Source organism: Canis lupus, chromosome 35 (assembly GCF_003254725.2).
Source record: "Canis lupus dingo isolate Sandy chromosome 35, ASM325472v2, whole genome shotgun sequence".
NCBI classification, from domain to species: Eukaryota; Metazoa; Chordata; class Mammalia; order Carnivora; family Canidae; genus Canis; species Canis lupus.
In genome coordinates, this window is record NC_064277.1 from 3,515,839 (window position 1) to 3,532,075 (window position 16,237).

Here is a 16,237-nt window from a genome sequence, read left to right on the forward strand (position 1 = left end):
CTAAGGAAAGACACTGTCGAGAGCATGAAAAGACAAGCCACAGACTGGGAGGAAGGAAATATTTGCAAAGGAAATACTTGCTAAAGCAGGTGATCCAGATGTACAAGACTCTTCACATCTCTTGTTAGTAAAACAAACAACCTGATTAAAAGATGAGCCAAATAACAAGATCCCAGTACTCACCTGTTAGAATGGCCAAAGCAGGATTTTGAGGGCCGTGAAAATACTCTGTGATCCCATAATTAAGGTTCCATGTCATTATACACTTGCCCAAACCCACAGAACGTGCAACACCAAGAGTGAAGCCCAATGTAAACTCCGGACTCCGGGTGACGATGACGTGTCAGTGCAGGTTTATCAGTTATAAAAACATCCCACTCTGGTGGGGAATATTGATAGCGGGGGAGGCAGTGCACGTGCACAGAGGAAATCCCTGAACCCTCCACTTTTGAAAAACCTAAATTTTTTAAAAAACAAATATAGTTAAAAAAAAAAAAGGAAAAAATGTCAAAATATAGAAGAACTAGCAGTGCATAAATAATCTTACAGCAAGACTGTTAACAAACTAATTTTCTTAAAGAATTTATTTATTTATTAATGAGGGACACAGAGCGAGGCAGAGACACAGGCAGAGGGAGAAGCAGGCTCCATGTAGGAGCCCGATGCAGGACTCGATTCCAGGACCCCAGGATCACGCCCTGGGCTGGAGGCAGACGCTTAACCTCTGAGCCACCCAGGGGTCCCTGTTAATAAACTGCTTATCTCCCCTCAACACTCATAATCTGACAGGAGCCCCCTTTTTTTCCCATAATTGTGCACTCAAGTTTGTGGGTGCTCAGTTTCACCTCGGGGCTAACTGCATGGATTTGGAGCCAGACAGGCCCGAGTGTGAAGTGTGGCCTTGCTACTTTGCTACTTGGTCGCTCTCAGAACGACGGGCAGACTTCACAACCTCTCTAAGCTGCCGCTCCCTCCCTGTGAACCCAAGAGGCGAATCACCACCCTGCAAGTGCTGTGAGGACTAAGAGGGTTCTGATCTGCGTTAGCAGGTGTGTGTCACCCCAGAGACCAGAGAGGACAGCTTCTGAGACCTAGAGAAGTACTTCCCTAGCCAACCTGTCCCCTTCTCATTGAGCAGGCCGTGACCCCCATACTGAGGAGACCAGCCGGGTGCCCAGGCAGCACCGCAGCAGGCCGGTCTGGGCAGCACCCCAGCTTTCTCAGGTTCCCAGCGACCCCAGCAGAGGCGGGGGAGGAAGGAGCTTGCTTTACGGAGTACCTGCCCACTGCCCAGAACTGTAGCTGTGACACTTCCTTTTGGCCTCACGGCCACCCCAGAGAACTGTAACTGTCCCCTGTTTGACCAGAGAGGAGGCTGAAACTCATCACCGAAGAGCCACCAAGATTCCCCAGGCAGGAAAGAGCAGGACAGGACCGGAGCCAGGTTGTCCCACCTCGGACTTAGAAGCGCTGTGACAGGAGGAGATGAGGGCCTCACCATCTCCAGAGTATGTCAGGAATGTCGCGGAGGCAGGAGGGATGAAGGGCGGCCTACTTGGCACGTGTAACTTAAAACTTCGCAGTGAGGTGTAGAAGCCCTAAGGGCTAGCTGGGACCCCAGGGAACACTAAAGACCTTATTTCAAGGGAAATGCTTTTGAGGTGCCAAGCATCTACCATCAAGTTGCAAAATGGGGACTGCTATTCATGGTATACAGAGTTGTGGGTTTTTTTGTTGTTGTTTATTTTCCTTTTTTGCATGAATTCCACATATAGTCAGGCAAAGCTGCTTGTTTACCAGGAGAGCTTTCCAAGAAGAAAAAAAAAAACCTGAGAAACAGAAAAGGAGGCCCACTGATTGGGAGAGCTAGAAGACCCCTCAAGGCCCATCCAGCGCAAACCGCCTCTTTAGGGACAGGGGCACGGAGGTCCAGGGGGAGGCAGGACACCACGCCTCTGACTCACCTGGCGCCATGGCCACCCTGAAACAGTTTCTCCGTGCTGTTTGTCTTGCAGGGAATATCTGCAGGCACCTGCTGCCCCTGGTTCAGTGCCCCACCTTAATCGTGCACGGGGAGAAGGATCCTCTGGTCCCCCGTCCCCACGTCGACTTCATACACAAACACGTGAAAGGGTCGCGGTAAGTGCAGTCCCTGCCAGTCTCTGCTCCGGCGCACCCCCCAGAGCTGAGGATGTCCCTGAAGGAGCTATTGAAAGGAAATGTTGGGGGTGGAGGGGTTTTTTCTTTAAGATTTTATTTATGTATTTGAGAGAGAGTAAGAGAGCACGAGCAAGGAGCAGGCCCATCAAAGGGAGAGGGAGGGAACCCCATAAGGGCTCAGTCCCCGGACCCTGAGATCATGACCTGAGCCGGAGGCAGATGCTGAAGCCACTGATCCGCCCAGGCGCTCCGGGGTTGGGGGTTTTTAAAGCCTTAGCCCTCCCACCCCCCACACCCTCCCAGTAAACAGTACTGACATGTTTAGGATTCCCAGGGAAACCCAGAGCACGGGGAGCCCTGACTTATGGGTAAACGGGAACCAGAAGGAAAGGAATTCTTAGACAGACCTCTTACGGCTGCCGTTGCCGCGAGAGCAAATGTGTTAATAGGTGCTGAGTTCTGTACCACTGCACACAGCTTAGATTTACAGCAAGCAGTGTTAACTAAAACGGTTTTATATAATTTGGGGATTTTCAGATGAGTTTATTGTTATAAAAGTACCATCTACCCAGGAAAGAAAATTTGTGAAATCAGAACAAGAAAACGAATTGCCCGCTGCTTGTCACTCATTTAAATATCTCTGCTGTTAGCATTATTAATGTGTGTTCCTCCTTTCTAGTATTTTAAAAACATAGATATAATTATATTCTGTATTCAACTCTGAATCCTGCTTTTTTCCCCACTTTGAATTCTGCTGTAAACTTCTCATGTTATTTCAGCCTTAAATATGTACACATCAGATGGGAAGCCTGTTATTCAGAATCACAAAATACCAACGTATACCAAGCCGTGTTGGTGGCTCGGTCGATGAAACAGGAGTTACATGTTACTTGTTCTTCGCATTCTTGTTTCTGCCAAGCAGCCTTGGGCATCGAAGCAGCTTATTATACATGTCAGCAGAAATTCTCTTCTTCAATTCCGTACATTTTTGTATGGAACAGAAACTTAATTTTTAAATACTTCGGCTGACGCAGAAGCCAGGTTTTGCTGGTACTTCTCTATCAAGATGAAAATTTGAAGTTGAATAAATTTAGTGTTTCCTTTCCATGCCATGGGTGCATACCATGGAGGAGAAAGTGAGCTGTGACAGGGGGGATAGTGACCTGATTTTATTTACTTTTTTTTTTTTTAACAAACATACTGGGAAATAAGCATTTAAGTCAGTCTCGACCCCTTCAGAGACTATGTATTAATCCCAGAGATGCTGTCATTATTCTGGACATCTTTGGGATTCTATGGAATTCTTTTGAAATTGGCTTTATTAATGACTTCAGAAAATCCTCCCTCCTTCCCTCTCTCCCTTCTTCCCCCTTTCCCTTCCTCTCTGCCTCCCTCCTTTGCTCCTTTCCCCCCATGAGCTGATTTCTGATGCCCACCTTGAGCCGGCACTGCCTGGCATGGTTAGTGCTGGTCCCTGTCCTGAGCACTCACACAATCCAGCAAGGAGAACAGACTCAGAAACGGTTCCACGGGGGCTCCCGGGTGGCTCAGTCAGTGAAGCACCTGCCTTCGGCTCAGGTCATGATCCTGGGGTCCTGGGATCGAGCCCCGTGTTGGGCTTCCCACTTAGCGGGGAGTCTGCTTCTCCCTCTGCCTCTCCCTCCTGCTCCTGCTCTCTCTCTCTCTCTCTGTGTGTCTCTCAAATAAATAAAATCCTTAAAAAAAAAACAGTTCCACTACTTTTTAAATTATTATTAATTTATTTTAATTCCAGTATAGTTAACATACAGCGTTATATTAGTTTCAGGTGCACAGTATAGTGACTCAACAATTCTGTATGTTAACTTGGGGCTCATCCTGATAAGTGTCCTCTTAATCCCCATCACCTATTTCACCCATCCCTCCACCCACCTCCCCTCAGTTTGTTCCCTGTAGTTAAGAGTCTGTTTCTTGGTTTGTCTCTCTTTTTTTTCTTTTGATTATATGTTTCCTAAATTCCACATATGAGTGAAATCATATCGTATTTATCTTTCTCTGACTGACTTCTTTCACTGACCATTATACTCTCCGGCTCCATCCATGTCGTTAAAATGGCAAGATTCCATCCTTTTTATGGCTGATATTCCATTGTGTATATATACGACCTCGTCTCTATCTATTCATCTATCAAGGGACACTTGGGCTATTACCGTAATGGGACTATTATAAATAGTGCTGCTATAAACATAGGGGTGCATGTATCCCTTTGAATTAGTGTTTTTATATTCTTTGGGGTAAATACCCAGTAGTGTGATTACTGGATTGTAGGGTAGCTCCATTTTTAACTTTTTTTGAGCAAGCTCCATGCTGTTTCCTAGAGTGCCTGCACCAGTTTGCATTCCCACCAGCAGGGTAAGAGGGTTTCTCTTTCTCTGCATCCTCATCAATGCCTTTTGTTGCCTGTGTTGTCAGTTTTAGCCTTTCTGACAGGTGTGAGCTGATACCTCCTTGTAGTTCCGACTTGTATTTCCCTGAGGATGAGTGATGTTGAACATCTTTTCATGTGTCTGTTGGCCATCTGGATGTCTTCTGTGGAAAAATGTCTACTCATGTCTTCTGCCTATTTTTTAATTGGTTTATTTGCTTCTTGGATGCTGAGTTTATAAATTCTTTACGTAGTTTGGATACTAGCCCTTTATCAGATACATCATTTGCAAATATCTTCTCTCATTCAAGAAGCTTCTTATTTTGATGAAGTCCCAATAGTTTATTCTTGCTTTTGTTTCTCTTGCCTCAGGAGACATGTCCAATGTCAGAGAAGTTACTGCCTGTGCTTTCTTCTAGGAGTTTTATGGTTTCAGGTCTCACATGTAGGTCCTTAATCCATATTGAGTTTATCTTTGTGTATGGTGTAAGCCATCCACTACTACTTTTTTTTTTTTTAAGATTTTATTTGTTTATTTATTTGAGATAGAGAGCATGAGTAGAGGGAGGGGCAGAGAGAGAGGGAGAAGCAAACTCTCAGCTGAGCAGGGAGCCCGATGCGGGGCTCGATCCCAGGACCCTGTGATCATGACCTAAGCTGAAGGCAGACACTTAACCGACTGAGCCACCGAGGGGCTCCAGCCATCCATTGCTTCTTAATCATACTATTCCATGATAAATTTCAACACATTTCTTGGAGAACTTTTAAATGTGAAGGACATGCTTTTTATTCTACAATAAAATATGATTATTATAAGCCTGTATGATTTTTAGATCTATATAGTATTTTATATTTTAAAAGGCATTTTACATACAATACGTAATTATGCTTCACAACAAACTTGTGAAAAAAAATGTTGTCCCCATTTAGATGAGAAAGTGAAGATTGAAAGATCTTAAGTAATCTCCCAAGGTTGCATAGATAGCAAATGACAAATCCTAGATTTTTTTTTCCCTCCTAATATAGCACTTTTCCCCCCACAGTACATCTGCCTCTCATAAACATACTCTTACTTTAATATGATGGTAAGATGCCTGGATTATATACTTGCCGACCTGGTTAATTGTCCTCTGGCTTCAGAAATGACAGGTTTTTGCACGCTAATGCCCATGATAAATGCAGTGTATTCTCTTAGAGAGCCAGGTTCAATAAAAGTCAGTCTGCAAGGAAGTTTAATTTAGGAATTCTGTTCCAAACCCATCTCCTAGCAACAGAATACATCAATATGGGAAAAAAATATTCCCTTCCCATTCAGATGTTAATTATTTCAGTAGACTATTTTATGGAAGATCATTTTCTTTTTTTATTTTTATTTATTTATTTATTTATTTATTTATTTATTTATTTGCGAGAGAGAGAGAGAGAGAGAGAGAGAGAGAGAGCAAGTGAGCACACGAGCAGGGGAGAGAGACGGAGGGAGAGGGAGAAGCAAACTCCCCTCCTGAGCGGGGAGTCCGAGGGGGGGCTGGATCCCAGGATCCCAGGATCATGACCTGAGACAAAGGCTGATGCTTAACCAGCTGAACCACCCAGGTGCCCCAGAAGATAATTCTCTTAGAGCAGATATTCCTTGGAATGAATGAGTGGAAGGTGAAGTGTTATTGGCAGTGATGATCTTAAACTGGCTTGCGTTTTACACCTGCTGCCTTCCTCTGCTAAAAGAGTTCTTTTTGTGGGGCCTGAACCCACCTAGAGCACAGGTGGTTTATTTCGGACCCCAGAAAAGGAAGGTGGATTCATTGAGCACCAAAGTCCTGAGATTTGGCACTGCAGGCCATGTGGCAACAGGAAAGCAAGGTTGAGTGGCAAGTTTGCAGTGAACTCGGTATTTCATTACCTTGCCAGGTACGTGTATAATTAACTGTAAGGATACAGTTTATCCCTTCAAAGATTATACCAACAAATAGATACCACGTATGAAACTAATGCCTTTTTGTCCTCAGAAGGAGGCCAAATGAAGACTCAGGTGGTTTAGCAGGCCTGTTTGCTGTGTGTGTTAATTTGTCTCTCTTTTTCTCTTTGTGAGGAACAATGGTAGTGAAGAGGCCTTAAATATCATTCCAGTTCAGCGTTTTTAAAGACTTTGTTTTTAGGTAGCTGAACCCTTCCTCCTAACAGACTCTAATGCAGAAGTCCAAGACATAATACATAACATAAAAGCTACTCTGATTCTAGCAGTGATGGGGAGTGCACCTTGTCCTGCCCCAACCCCTATGCGTCCCCTGCTCATCCAGCCCTCCCCTCTAGACTGCAAAGCCCTGACGCTGCTCACGGCCTCCTTGGGTAGCCGGCTGCTTCTTGGGCATCACTCTTCAAGGCCAGCCCCACACGCTTTCAGAGGGTTTGCACCGAGGAGAGGTTGGCAGCCTTTGGGGTTGCGGTAGACCAGCCTCAGGAGGCAGTGGGGCTGAGCCAGCTCAGAAGAGGATGTGACTTCACAGCTGGTGAAGCCACCTGTGTTCTCCCTCTGTGAGTACTGGTCAGCTAGCACCACTGTAACACGTACCACATGCTGGGTGGCTTAAACAGTAGAAATGCATCCCCTCATGGTCCTGGAGGCTCGGAATCTGAGATCAAGGTATCGCTGGGTTATTTCTTCTGAGGCTCCTTTCCTTGACTTATAGATGGCTTTTCTCTCTGTGTCCTCGCATGGTCTCTCCTCTCTGTGCCCTAATCTCCTCTTATAAGGACGCCAGTCACATGGGATTAGGTCCCACCCATATGATCTCCTTAAAGATAATCTATCTTAAAGATAATCGCCTCCTTAAAGATCTTCTATCCAAATACGGTCTCACTCTGAATTGCTAGGCGTTAGGACTTCAACATACAGATTCCTGGGACATGAATTCAGTGCACAAGCATATGTTTCTATGGAGGTGCTCAGATCTCAGGAATGAGAGGACCAGCAGAGACCAGGATCCAGGTTTCAGACCCGGCTGCAGATGACCAGCACCTTGCCTGGAATCCCTCTCCACAGCCCTCCTCTCCACCCTCTCCCATTGCCTGGCCACGTGTACTCATCTCTCAGGTAGCAACTCAGATGTAGCCTCCTCTTCCAGTTACTCATCTTTTTGAGACCACATGGTCCTTTTGAATAGCTGTGAGCATATGAATTTAATTTTCCTCCTGTTGAGCATCTCAGCACCGGTTCCAGGATGTGGTCTGGTACATTTTAAAGTGCTTAGTACGCTTTGAAAGAAAGAGAACATGAGAGGCACACAGGGGCCATTGACTGGTGACTCAGTCCCAAAAAGTGTGGTGCAGAGTCCAACTGCATGTTCCGGGGCCGAGGCCAGAGAGCCAGATCAGGTGGGAAAGAATGAGGGGCAAAGTCCATGTGTGCAAAGAGTTGGCACCAAGGGTCCAATGTGAACTGGAGGGGAGAGGTGGGAGGTGGAATCTTGCCGAGAGAGCAGAATTGGTATGCTGGGATCCTGAGCAGCGCTCCGCAGTGGGTAAGAGCACTGGCAGGGACCCCATTAAACCCGCCTTTGAGTGCTGGCTCTGGCACTGTGTGCCCGTAAGCAGTGCGCATATATTTCTGTACCTCTCTTTCTTTGTAGGTAAGATGGGGATGATACCCATCATTTCAAAATATTTTTTGAGGAATTAGGAAGTATTTGTACATTTAAGATCTAGTAAGAGCTCAGTACACAGTAGCTGCCACTTCTGTGGCTGGAATGGTGGTGTAGACGCAGGTGACCAGGGTCCCAGGAGACAGCTGGGGTGTAGCTTGACAGCAGGTCAGGGGCAAGCTGCCCTCTGACCTGACTTTCAGACCATTGTCAGTGTAGGCTTATGGGCGTCTCAGGATTCTCCAGAGACATAGAACCAGTAGGTTACACTCAACAGACACGCACACATGGAGGCTGGTTGACTTTATGGAATAAGGAATTGGCTCACGCAACTATGAAGGCTGAGAAGCCTAAGACCTTCAGTGGACAAGCTAGAGACCCAAGACAGCTGATGGTAGGCCTGAGAGCCCAGAATAGCCAGTGTTTCCGTTTGAGCCCAAAGGTAAGAAAAAGCTCATGTCCCAGTTTGAAGGCCGTCAGGCAGGAGGAATGCCTTCTTACCTGGGGAAGGGTTGGGCCTTCACCTGATTGGATGTGGCCCACCTATATCGGGGAGGACAATCTGCTTCACTGAATTGTAATGATTTAAATGTTACTCTCATCCAGAAAACACCCTCACAGAAAGGCCCAGAACAATGTTTGGCCAAATATCTGGGCATCCATGGCTCAGTCCCGTATACACACAAAACCAACCACACAACAGGGAGGGCACAGGTACCAGCTACTCTGCACGGAGGTCCTGGCCTGTGGTAGGTTATGGGAGGGTGTGCCGGCAGGCTGGCAGTGAGGGGACACGCGATGAGGCTGTCTAGGCAGTGGGCCACGTGCCACAGGTTCTCTGACTCATGGGAGGGAAGAAGGACTTCCCTCTGCAACTTCTGGGCTCTTCAAGTCGGGTCACCAGAGGTTAGATGGCCTCAGGCCTCCAGTGCAGCCCAGGAGGAGCTGAAATGAGTCGACCCTGGTGACAGAGGCTCCTGCTGACGACAGGATTGTCTTCAGTTTAGTGGTAGAGTGAGGCAGGTTACTGGGGGCAGGTGGACCCTGCAGGAGGGGTAGCCACCGTGGCTCCCACTTCCAGGCCACTCCAGCCTGGGGACAGCGGGGGGAAATCTGCGCGCCCCCCCCCCCCATCCTGACTACCCCGGACGACGTTTTGTCTGCCTCTCCACATCCCAGAACTTCTAGTTCCTCATCTCTAGCTGCTTGCTGCTGTGCTTGAAGGGAAAGCAAGTCAGCTCAAGACCCCGCTTACAGTCCAGGTACCAGTGAACACCAGACAGGATTGGCCTCGTCCTTACAGAGCTGAGTCCTTTCTATTTCAGAGGGAGTGAGGTCTCATCCTTTCTAGAGAAACTTTACCTATGACATTTTGTAAACTCTCTCTCAAGGATCTTCACTTGGAACGGATTGTGTTAGCCAAATGTAAATGCGTCATGCTCCCAAGTCAGAGCATTGATCATCGAAGCTGTACACAGAACCATAGCGAGGACTTTTGCATATTGTACAGTGCAACCCAGAGTAAGGAAAGAACAGGAAACATCTATTGCTCACTGCGTTCCCAAAGTTCCCGTACGACGCACCTTATATGCATCATCTCATTTTGTCTTTGGAATAATCCTGTCGGGTAGACGCTGTTACTTGTCCCCCTGGAAAAGTGTGGCTTAGGGAGACGAAGTAACTTGCCAGCATTGATGCCATGTTGATTAGACTGGACGCGTCCTGCCCCCGTAGAGGCCATGCCTTGAACCCTGTGGTATCACCTCCAGTTACATTCAGCTGTGACTCAAAGCTCTCAGTCCGGTCAGAGGGCTCCAAGGCTGGCTTCTCCACAGTCTGATAGACCCTGGCAGCCCAGATGGGGTCTGCTCCTGGCTGTGGCATTACCAGAAGAGCACCCTCTGAGGCAGTTTGATTTCTTTCTTTTTTTAAAGATTGTATTTATTTATTTGACAGGGAGAGAAAGAGCATGAATAGGGGAAGTGGCAGAGGGAGAGGGAGAAGCAGGGAGCCCGGTGCAGGACTCGATCCCAAGACCCCCGGATCCCAGGATCATGACCTGAGCCAAAGGCAGTCGCTTAACCAATTGAGCCACCCAGGCGCCATTTGATTTCTTTCTAAGGCTTGAGTCATGGTTGCATTTGAGAGAAGGAACTTCTCAGAAATCTTCTTCCCTTTCCCAAACATCATCCAGGAAAGAGCCTGCTGGAGAGGATGCAGGCTTGGAGGCCATCTCCCACCCCATTTCACCAGCTTAAAGGGGATTGTGGCCTACCCATTATTACCCTTTTCTTAGATGGGCTTTCTGAAAGAGGCAGAGAATAAAAAATTACTCTTTTTTTGAGAGGGAGTGCAAGTTGGGGGGCAGGTGGGGCAGAGGGAGATGGAGAGAGAGAATCCGAAGCAGGTTTCATGCCCAGGGTGAAGCCCAGCAGGCACCTCAGTCTCAACCCTGAGATCACAACCTGAGCCAAAATCAAGATTTGGATGCTTGACTGACCGAGCCACCCAGGTGCCCCGAGAATAAATAACCCAAAGGGGATGTTGTTGGCAACCCGGCCTGGGTGGCCTTGGAGGGAATGCCTGAGAGTGGCAAGTCCTCCCTGGTAGCCACATGGCTGTCCAGTTTAATAGTGGAGGAGATCCAGGCACAAAGAACCAGCAGCCTTTTTTGGTTTAAAAAAAAAAAAAAAAAAAAAAAAAAAAACAGGTGCACCTGGGTGGCTCATTTGGTTAAGCATCTGCCTTTGGTTTGGGTCATGATCTCAGGGTCCTGGGATCTAGCCCACATCAGGCTCCCTGCTCAGGGGACATCTGTTTCTACCTCTGCCCCTCCCCTGCTCGTGCTCCCTCTCCCTCTCTCAAATACATAAAATATTAAAAATTAAAAAACAAAACAGACATAACTAGCAACCTTATATACAGTTAGAGTTTTGTCATATCCAAAGCTACAGCACATTGCTCGTGACCTGCTCCAGTCTGTAGCTCTCACGGCTTGATCTGCAAGCCGTTGAAGGTTAGACTGAGGCAAGGAGGGAGAGGTAGTATGATGGGGCCAGCATGTTTGTCCTTGGCCGCCTCATCTGTAAGGAGCATCCTAGAAGGATTGTTCCCAAGCAGAAGTAAAGTGACCGCTGAATGTACACAGTGGGACCAGACACATTCTAGCTTTTCAGAAGATCTAGAGTCAAAGCTCTTTTTTTTTGAAGGTGCCAAATGCAGGCAGGAACCTCTCCTGGGAAAGAGCAGTTTGCATTTATTCCCTCGGAGGCCCCTCCATTTCCAGTTGTACCATGAGTCTGATGGTGGGGGACTTGCTACTCATTTTCCTGGAAAATGTGATTGTTTGAAAACCACCCTCCATGAAGCATGTGATTAGTTCCTTTTGTTACTTGGGCGAGAATCTACATCAGCAGTACACTGCCGCATTGCCCTGAGAGCTATATAGTTATGCTTGTCTGGGGGATTCTTTCCAAAGAGGAACACATGATAGGTTTTAAGTGTAGTGAATGCTGTGTCAGACCTAAAGGATGAGGATATAGTAAGGACCTTATAATGACCCCTAAACCGTATCAAGGAGAAGAGCAATTTTATTTTTAGCCCCATCCATCCATCCATCTCCATTCCAGGCAGTTCTAAGGTTAAATGCCTGAAAACAGGCCTCGCATATTGTTAACGAAGAGGACCTAGTTTTTATTTCCCTAAGACTCAGAGATTCCCGTAGGAATAGTGCAGGTACACTGAGGCTAAAAAGAAATGAGGCACAGCTGGTATCTCTCCTTCATTGTTGGGAATCCGAGCAAATTGTAGAAACAGGGTAGGGCATGTGATAGCCAGCTTGGTTACCCAAAAAGTGGACTTCCAGCTTGGGTAGGTCAGGGTCCCTCTGCTTCAGAGTTCAACCTAGCACACATGAGGAGATGCAGCTTAGCGTAGACATGTCCTTCTATGACTTTTCGATATCCTTGGCAGTTGGTTATTTTCTGCCTTCTACAACTGGAGGCCCTGAGCATCCCTGCAGACCCTGCTCCTTGCGTAGGGCAACTGGGATCCTGTCTTTGGGGCTGGTGCTGCTGATCCTTTTTTCTCTGAACAGCATTAGAATTGAATTTGGAGGGTTCTGGCTATTATTAATGGCATTACAAGCTTTCCCAAGGGCCTCAGAAAGATGGCAACAATATATCCTTCTTTCAAGTGGATTAAGATGTGTATCTAGGTACTTCTAGCCCACACCCCACGTGGTTGAGCTGCAGGGGCACTGACATTGTCCAAGGACAGCTATTCCCCAGTTCCTGCTCCCCACAAATCCTCCCTAGTGCTCGCTGAAGTTCATAGAGCTCTCAACCCCCAGTTGTTGAAAGGTCAGAGAATTAGTGTAATAACTGGCATTTTGCCCCAATAGGATCCTTTTAATGTCCAATTGTTATTATAGACACAACAGCCTGAACTTGTGCTTATATCCTAGCTTTAAAACTTATTATTTCTGTACTTTCACAGCCAAAAAAAAAAAGCCAATAAATAGAACTCAGGGAAAATTGCCTGTATTAAAGAAATTGCAAACCAGCCACACTTGACCAAAAGCTTATGGAAGAAGTCTTATGAGGAGCACAGTGAGGTTTGCCACAAGACATGTTGTGACAGCTGCAGAACAAAGGGTTGTTGAGGCTGGCTCCAGCTGCCCTCACCATCCCAGGGAACACTTACTTGCCTTTTGTCTGATGGCATGTATTCAGACTTACTCAGTCCTCCAAAAATGACAGGGTGATTTTGAACCTTAAATGACAAGCCGCTAGGGCCTGTGTTTTCTGATTTGGGCTTTCACTCTAGGATATCCCAGGAAGCTCCCCTATTCCAATCCAGTGGAGTCTGGACATCTCATATTTTTCTTGCCTTTCAAACCTTCTCTCTTAAAAAATCAACCTTATTAAAGAGTTTTTCCCCCCTTTAGGTAATGAAAAAAGTTTATGATTAACGGCTCAGGTCCTGATCCCCGGATCTGGGATCGAGTCCCACATTGGAGCTCCTTGTGTGGAGCCTGCTTCTCCCTCTGCCTCTCTCTCTCTCTCTCTCGTGAATAAATAAAATCTTAAAATAAAAAAAATAAAGTTAAACCATTTGTTACATGATACAGTTCCAAATTCCAAATACATTGTGTGTGCTCTGTTAAGTCAACCCCCAGGTTGGTTGTAAACTCCCCACGCAGCTTTCACCCTTATGTCTATATTCGGGAAAAGTTTATATTACATTTCCTCCCCAATAGGCATCATGAAAAAACGGACGGGGGCAGTTTTTCACTTCAGATTTTCATGAAATGCTAGAAAGGGTAAGTGTTTTAAATGGTATGCCATTAATCATAAGCTTTTTTTCTTTTCAGGTTGCATCTGATGCCAGAAGGCAAGCACAACCTCCATCTGCGCTTTGCAGATGAATTCAATAAGTTAGTAGAAGACTTCCTACAGTAAAAATGCCCGAGAACCGCAGGAACCTGATGATGCCTTACTGTGGAATCACCTGTTGGTGAGCCTCTTGCTGTCATTCCTCAGCTCACCTGCTTTCCCATACTTTCTACTCCTCCCTGCAAACTGCTCCCAAATAGAAATAATGACATTAAAACATCCTCTAGGGGTACCTGGTGGCTCAGTGATTGAGCATCTGCCTTTGGCTCAGGTCCTGATCCCGCAGTCTGGGGAATCGAGTCCCGCATCGGGCTTCCCACAGGGAGCCTGCTTCTTCCTCTGCCTCTCTGTGCCTCTCATGAATAAATAAATATAATGTTAAAAAATAAATAAAAGAATAAAAATTGCCTGAAATGAAACTGAAGAGACCACAACGTTTTGGACACATGCTTTTTTATTAGTATAGATATCTTAGACAATACTGTAGTTTTTAGGAGTTCCACATTATTACACCAACAGTGAATTTCTGACAGAGGCAAAACGGAGCACCATAGTATACAAATAGAAAGACCATGCTTGATTGAGGACAACAGAAGGTCACTAAAGATGCACAATTTATTTGAGAAGTTCTTAGGCCTCGTCCTCGCCCTCCTCCTCCTCGAACTCCCCCTGTTCGTCGGCCGTGGCGTCCTGGTACTGCTGGTACTCGGACACCAGGTCGTTCATGTTGCTCTCGGCCTCGGTGAACTCCATCTCGTCCATGCCCTCGCCCGTGTACCAGTGCAGGAAGGCCTTGCGCCGGAACATGGCCGTGAACTGCTCCGAGATGCGCTTGAACAGCTCCTGGATGGCCGTGCTGTTGCCGATGAAGGTGGCCGACATCTTCAGGCCGCGCGGCGGGATGTCGCACACGGCCGTCTTGACGTTGTTGGGGATCCACTCGACGAAGTAGCTGCTGTTCTTGTTCTGCACGTTGAGCATCTGCTCGTCCACCTCCTTCATGGACATGCGGCCGCGGAAGATAGCGGCCACCGTCAGGTAGCGGCCGTGGCGCGGGTCGCACGCGGCCATCATGTTCTTGGAGTCGAACATCTGCTGGGTGAGCTCGGGCACCGTGAGCGCGCGGTACTGCTGGCTGCCGCGGCTGGTGAGCGGGGCGAAGCCGGGCATGAAGAAGTGCAGGCGCGGGAAGGGCACCATGTTCACGGCCAGCTTGCGCAGGTCGGCGTTGAGCTGGCCCGGGAAGCGCAGGCAGGTGGTGACGCCGCTCATGGTGGCCGACACCAGGTGGTTGAGGTCGCCGTAGGTGGGGGTGGTCAGCTTCAGGGTGCGGAAGCAGATGTCGTACAGGGCCTCGTTGTCGATGGAATAGGTCTCATCGGTGTTCTCCACCAGCTGGTGCACCGACAGGGTGGCGTTGTAGGGCTCCACCACCGTGTCCGACACCTTGGGCGAGGGCATGACGCTGAAGGTGTTCATGATGCGGTCGGGGTACTCCTCGCGGATCTTGCTGATGAGCAGCGTGCCCATGCCCGAGCCCGTGCCGCCGCCCAGCGAGTGCGTCAGCTGGAAGCCCTGCAGGCAGTCGCAGCTCTCCGACTCCTTCCTCACCACGTCCAGCACCGAGTCTACCAGCTCGGCGCCCTCGGTGTAGTGGCCCTTGGCCCAGTTGTTCCCGGCACCGCTCTGGCCTGCCAGGGGGAAAGGAGAATATTAGACACTAAAACATTAGGAATTCTGAATTGTCATTGGACTGCAGACTAATCTGCAGACTTGCCGGTTCTGCTCTTATATATACCCTTTTTTACCCATGGAAAATTTTCTACATATCAATGATCCTCAAAACCACTGGAGATCATAATGAGATAAAAGCAAGTTTAGTTTATATGGAATTATTAACTTATCAGGAAGGTGGTTTAATAGGAGCTCTGTACAAGTGTTCACAGCAGATGAAATAAACAGGCAGGAGCAAGGGCACAGTATGATCCGAAGAGAAGATGGGCCCTAAGCAGCTGCCTCCACTTCTGGGCATAACCTGTGCCCCTGGCCTTTGGCTTCCTGAAGTGGCTGCCCGCTGGCCCTGGGCTGCGATGCTACCAGAAGCCCACCGACTCCTGTGGGGACGCTGGTCCCGCTCTGTGTTCTTGACCCGTCCTAGGCCGCTGCGCGCTGGGAGGGCTCTAGAGGCCGCCTTGGGCCCACACTGTCCCCAGAGCTGCCCGGAGAGGGGCCGGGGGCTCAGGCCGGGACCCAGGCCTCTGTGGACCCCCAGTCTTCACGTGGCAGGCGACGCTAAGAATCGGGACTTGCCCGGCATTGAGGAAGGAGACTCCTGGAGCCCGTTGCCCTGACCGTGACTACGTACCGAACACGAAGTTGTCGGGCCTGAAGATCTGGCCAAAGGGCCCGGAACGGACCGAGTCCATGGTGCCCGGCTCCAGATCCACCAGGATGGCCCGAGGCACGTATTTGTTACCTGCGGGGAACAGAGCCGGACTTAGACAGGCGGGGGGCACAGGGATCACAGCCCGGGCTGTGCTCCATGCGCCTCTCACAGCAGCATCATTAGAGAAAATTCTAGCACCAGAAACAAAAGGCAGCGAACAGAGCTCTGTCTCTGCCTTAGAAGAGGAGCCAGCGGC

At 48.1% G+C, this 16,237-nt stretch overlaps 2 protein-coding genes across 6 annotated transcripts in view; one reads left to right on the plus strand and one right to left on the minus strand.

The window, feature by feature from the left end:
• BPHL (biphenyl hydrolase like) overlaps nt 1–14,019 on the plus strand; it is a 37,015-nt gene extending 22,996 nt beyond the window's left edge. For all 3 annotated transcript variants that reach the window (XM_025445952.3, XM_025445959.3, XM_025445942.3), the window contains exons 6-7: nt 2,016–2,139; nt 13,574–14,019. In XM_025445952.3, the coding sequence (XP_025301737.1) occupies nt 2,016–2,139; nt 13,574–13,661 (212 nt within the window). In that variant the 3' untranslated portion in view covers nt 13,662–14,019. The remainder of the gene's footprint in view (nt 1–2,015; nt 2,140–13,573) is intronic.
• Nucleotides 14,020–14,031: 12 nt separating this feature from the next.
• The window catches only part of TUBB2A (tubulin beta 2A class IIa), a 54,935-nt gene continuing 52,729 nt past the window's right edge, over nt 14,032–16,237 (minus strand). For 2 of the 3 annotated variants that reach the window (XM_049106018.1, XM_025445927.3), the window contains exons 3-4: nt 15,961–16,071; nt 14,032–15,286 (exon numbers count right to left, since the gene is read on the minus strand). In XM_049106018.1, coding sequence (XP_048961975.1) covers nt 14,226–15,286; nt 15,961–16,071 — 1,172 coding nt within the window. In that variant the 3' untranslated portion in view covers nt 14,032–14,225. The remainder of the gene's footprint in view (nt 15,287–15,960; nt 16,072–16,237) is intronic. The other variant, XM_049106017.1, reaches the window with a different exon arrangement.